Source organism: Drosophila eugracilis, unplaced genomic scaffold (assembly GCF_018153835.1).
Source record: "Drosophila eugracilis isolate 14026-0451.02 unplaced genomic scaffold, ASM1815383v1 contig_2162, whole genome shotgun sequence".
NCBI lineage: Eukaryota > Metazoa > Arthropoda > Insecta > Diptera > Drosophilidae > Drosophila > Drosophila eugracilis.
In genome coordinates this window covers 25,841-31,600 of record NW_024573047.1, presented here as the reverse complement: position 1 = coordinate 31,600, position 5,760 = coordinate 25,841, and the positions used below count along the sequence as shown (strand labels likewise).

The 5,760-nt window shown below is 42.5% G+C and overlaps 1 protein-coding gene across 1 annotated transcript; it reads left to right on the top strand.

The window, feature by feature from the left end:
- Positions 1 to 5,084: 5,084 nt before the first annotated feature.
- On the top strand, positions 5,085 to 5,498 carry LOC121529665. Its single transcript, XM_041818420.1, has one exon. It carries the CDS (start codon positions 5,085 to 5,087, stop codon positions 5,496 to 5,498), a length of 414 nt encoding a protein of 137 aa, XP_041674354.1.
- The last annotated feature ends 262 nt before the right edge of the window (positions 5,499 to 5,760 follow it).

Sequence of the window (5,760 nt, the reverse complement as noted above, 5' to 3'; positions counted from 1 at the left end):
AAAATTTTATGTGCGTTATATACATACGGTGCAACTGCAAAAATACAGCTATATCTACATACATATGTACAAACATACCAGCGTTTCGCCGCCAATTTCGATTCCCTTTTGTGCATTTGCAGAGCAGTTATTTGTCTGCTATATATAAGTGTCAGTGGCTTCTATGCTGTACATATGTATGTATGTAAAACAACACATCGGTTAATTTTTAGCGCCAATTGCAGCGGCAGTGGCTTTCAAACTGTATATAGCCAACAGTTCCTACAAAACTCGGCAGTGAATTTAAGCCCTGCTCACAGTTTTATGTTTATATGTACATATTTTCCTGGATATTAATTCGGTGTATATTCAAATATTCGGCCTGGAGAAAAATTGTAATACATTTGTTGGCTTTTTTTGTCGGTGTTTGTGGGCATCTTTAACCCGTACGGGATCCACTTAAATAGTTTGGACAATTTATTTGTCAAATAAAATTCAACATTTGTGCATTTGGTTAAACGGCAAACACACATACAAATATATTTTGTTCATTTTGGTGGTGCTTCTGTGCACATTTAACCCTTATCCGACCCTAATACATTTTTTTTGGAGGAATTAAATTTTTTAATTTTTAAAATTTAAAATTTAGATATTGTTTGAAATTTATTAAGGAAGCATTTTGAGCATTTTGGAAATAAATTTATATAACCCTTGTGTCCGACTGTTTTTACTTGGAATATTTTATTTATTTATATTAACCTAAAATGTCTGAAAAAGAAAAGGAAGCATCGTCAAAGCCTAGTGCTAAACTAATAGTGGCTATGCAAAAACACGGCAGGGTGATGAGTGACATTCAACGTATGAGAACGTCATTCAGGAAAAAACCATTTCATTCGATAGGTTTCAAATGGAATACCGAATGCAACTTCTCGAAACATATTGCGAGAAATTTATGGATATCCAAGGAGATATCGATGTGCTAAATCCAGTGAATGATTTAAGAGCGTCTGTTGAGGAGATGTGCATAATTTCAAAAGCGTTATATCGGTCCGCAATGAGAGAATTCGAGCCTCAGAGACTTAGTCAAAGTGGTATAGGTGGTTATCGTCATTCGTCTCAGTTACCAAAAATGAATCTACCGAAATTTAGTGGAAAACATTCCGACTACAAAAATTTTATAAGTCTTTTTGAGAGTTTAGTTCACAACGACCCATCTCTAACAAACATAGAGAAATTTAACCATTTTTTAACATGTCTAACAGATTATGCATTAGGTACTGTGAAAGCTTTTCAAATGTCGGATCTAAATTATGAGAAGGCATTGGCTAGTCTAAAAAACGTGTACAATAATAAATGTTTGATCTTTTTTGACACGATTTCTCAGCTGTTTGACCTCCCGCAAGTATCAAAACCCTCTGCATCAGGCTTGAGGTCTCTTATAGATGAAATATCGGCCCTCTACGCATCGTTACAGTCCTTGGGTAGTGAAAAGGAAATAAACAACGCAATTTTTATTTACATAGCAATGTCCAAAGTAGATCACACAACAAAATCCATATTTGAGGAACAGCTAGATTATAATACGTTGCCGACATGGTCTGATTGTGCGACTCTGTTGAATCGGCGATATCAACATTTAGCTGCTGAAGAGTCAACCAAAAGTAAAGGGAAGCCTAACCAAGGTCCCAATAGAGGATATTCCAAATCGTCCTTCTCATGCACACAAACAAATCGCAGACCTGAATCAAAATGTCGATATTGCTCAGCGACAAACCATAGTTTAGGCAGTTGTCAACCATTCATGGCTTTATCCAACGGTTCGATTTTACGAAACACAATAGGTTGTGTATTAATTGCCTGAATCCAGGTCATCCAGTCAAGAAGTGCAAAGCAGTAAAGTGTCGCGTTTGCTCCAAACCTCATAACACACTTCTTCACAGATACGGAGTAGAGCAGCAACCAACTTCTTCGGGATCACTTCCTCAAGTGCAAGCCCAAGCACCTTCAGTAGCATTTGATTATCCCAATCAAGCCCATTCTTGTCATGTTGCAAGTAGTGGCCAAGTTATTCTTGCTACGGCTGTCGTTAAGGTACGGGAAAGATTTGGACAGTTTCAATTAGCACGATCTCTGTTAGACTCAGGGTCTCAAATAAACTTTAAGGCCGAGGACTTAGCAAAGCGTTTGCGGTTACGCAGGAAGTGAAGTGAAGTGAATATCACTACCGTTGGGAAGAACGACTCGGTAGTACGGCACAAAGTCCACGCGTCGATTCATTCTCGCGTCAATGCTAATAGTTTCGCTACTGATTTTTGGGTATTAAGCTCCATTTCATCATATTAACCAGATAACGAAGTCAATTGTGGACAGTGGAAAATTCCAGCAAATATTGAATTAGCAGACCCTCGTTTTCACAAGCCTGCAAAAGTATACTTACTAATTGGGGCAGAATGCTTTTTCGAACTTCTCAGCGTAGGCCAAATAAAATTGGGTTCAGAACATCCTTCAATCCAGAAAACTTTATTAGGATGGATTGTTTCGGGAAAGTACACTCAACGCGTATCGAATAATGCTCAAGTATGCAGCGTCAGTGGTGGTGAAAATATAAGTTCTCTCGACTCTCTTGTAGAAGGTTTTTGGGAATTGGAACACGTCCCGGAGAGATCGAAGGCTGTGTATACAGCTGAACAAGTTGCTTGCGAGCAGCACTTTGAGAAAACAGTACACAGGCTTTCGTCAGGTCGTTTTGAGGTAAACTTGCCATTTAAGACAAATCCAAGTGTTTTAGGCTTATCCTTCGAAACGGCAAGGCGCAGATTTCTTGTGTTGGAGCGCAAGCTTGCAAATAATCGCGAGTTACATGACATGTTTCAAGAGTTTATGATAGAGTATCTTAACCTTGGGCATATGTCGCTGATTCCAACACCTCCTCCAGGACAACACTATTACATTCCCCATCAATGTGTCCTGAGACCTGATAGTAGCACCACAAAGTTGCGAGTTGTTTTTGACGCTTCAAGTAAAACGTCAACCTCGATCTCATTAAATGAGACTCTAATGGTGGGTGCAACGATTCAGAGGGAGCTTTACGCTATTTTGGCAAGATTTCGATTACACAAATATGCCTTGACTGCTGATATCTCGAAGATGTATAGGCAAGTTAACATTGCCAATGATGACAGAAATTTCCAACTTATCGTGTGGAGGGAAAAGTCGACGCAAGCTCTCCAAACCTATCGCCTCAACACTTTCACTTATGGAACAGCCTCTGCTCCATTTTTTGTCATTCGTTGCTTCTTTGAACTGGCAAAAATTTATTTTGAGTCACATCCTGTCGCATCAGAGGTAATTTCAAGTGACTTCTATGTAGACGATATGCTCACAGGAGCAAACAGCTTAGAAGAGTTGGAAGTCATTCGCAAAGAAGTGACCAAGGTGTTAGAGTTCGGGGGTTTCCAGCTGGCCAAATGGGCAACAAATCACCCAAGTGTGATGACTAACCAGGGATCAGAAAAATCGCTTATGTTCAACACTTCCGAGTCTGTGAAAACGCTTGGGATGAGATGGAACCCTCAGAGTGATGCCTTTCATTATAGTTTGGAGGATTCGTTTCAGTCCCTACCACCAACTAAACGCTACATTTTATCCGTCACAGCCCGTTTGTTTGATCCCTTGGGATTGTTGTGCCCGCTGATCACAAGAGCTAAAATCTTGCATCAGGAACTTTGGCGACAAAAACTGGATTGGCACGAATCGGTTCCCATGAATTTACACACCAGTTGGAATGAATTCAAAGAGAATTTACTAGAAATTGACCGCATATCCATTCCTCGATACATTTGCATTGATGCATCGAGTCACGCCTAAGGCTGTTGCATTTATATTCGTACCGTGTCTGGGACAATTAGTTTGTCAAGACTGCTGACCGCCAAGTCGAGAGTGTCCCCCCTCAAAACCAAATCGATTCCAAGGCTCGACCTGTGTGCAGCGCATCTGCTTGCCAAATTATGGGCTCAATTATTTCCCTTGCTTAACAAATTAGAGTTTGAAAGCATCAACTTCTGGTCGGATTCCCAATTCACTTTATACTGGCTAAAGAGGGGTCGAATAGAGTTTCTGAAATTCAAGAGCTCTCAGAGAATGTTGTCTGGCGCATGTGCCCACGTAAGATAATCCAGCCGATTTAGTATCACGTGGAACAGATATAGAGGGTTTAAAATGTACGCTATGGGAAAATGGACCAGAATTTTTACTCCGACATCCTAACGAGTGGCCTCGTTCTCATCAGACTGAATTTTCACCGGAGTTACAGTTGTCCGAGAACAAGAAAAGCGTGGCAGTATGTTCCGTCACAACAAATCAACCAAATGTCTTCATTGAGCTTGTTGGAAGATGTTCGTCATTCAATAAACTCCTGCGGATTATGGCATATGTAAATCGGTTTATTCAAGGGAAGAAAAATAATCGCGATATGGTTATTTCGGCTAACAAACTTAAGTTATCGTTTTTAAGAATGGTCCAAGTATATCAAAGAGCTGATTTTGGTTTAGAATATGTCAAGCTATATAAATCTGTAACTTTAAGCCCACATCTTCAACGTCTAAATCCTTTCTTACACACTAGCGAACTAGAAGGCGTAACACTTCAATTAATCCGAGTTGGAGGAAGGTAGTTAAATGCACAAATTCCGTATGATGCCAAATTTCCAATATTACTGTCCTCAAAATCAGAATTTGTTTCGCTATTTCTTCGAGACCTGCATCGTACTCATTACCATGCTGGTGCCAAGGTGATGGTATAACTTTCGAGACAGCAGATATGGCTAATCAATGCGCGAGAAGCGTGCACGAAAGTTGTCCGTAGCTGTGTTCACTTTTTCAAGTACAAACCAGTGCTAATGGGTCAGATAATGGGCAATTTGCCAGCCGAAAGGGTTTGCGGGGTAGATTTTTGCGGACCATTTTATGTGTATCAAGACTTATGTTGCCGTTTTCGTGTGTTTTTCGTCAAAGGCTGTTCACCTTGAGCTCGTTGTAGATGTATCCACTGACAGCTTCTTATCCGTTTTTAAAAGGTTCGTCGGGAGGAGAGGGCTGCCGCAGAAGATGTACAGCGACAACGCCACGAACTTCGTGAGAGCGAGCAACGTGCTCAAGGATCTGAGCGCAGCGTTTCACCGCAGTCAGGAACAGTTGAGAGGATACGCGGCTCGGAGAGGCGTCGAGTGGGAGGCAGCAGTCAAGGCCGCCAAACACCGGCTGCTGCGAGGAGTCGGCAACGCCAAGCTGACAGCGGACGAGCTCAGCACCCACCTGGACGAGGTAGAAGCGCTGCTCAATTCTCGACCAATCGCGTCGCCAGGCAACGATCCCAACGATGGAGAGGCCCTGACTCCAGGACATCTGCTTATCGGACAGCTTCTGATCACGCTGCCGCAAGAGTCCGGCACAGGCGGAATCTCCAGCAAGGCCAGTTGCGGATATTTGAGGCGGTGGAGAATGCTGTCCGATCTCAAGTAGCAGTTTTGCGCCATCTGGTCCAAGGACTACATCGCCAGCATGCAGCATCGCAACAAGTCGGAGGCCGGGTGCCTGGTGCTCATGCACGAGGACAACATGCCCCCGCAAAGGTGGCTTACTGGCCGCGTGGTGGCAACAACAGTCGGTGAGGACGGAAGAGTGCGTGTGGCGGAGGTACGGACGTCAGGAGGCGTCATCAAGCGCGCCATCCACAAGATGGCATTGCTGCAAGTAAGCAACGCTCCCAACGAGGAGGTTTAAG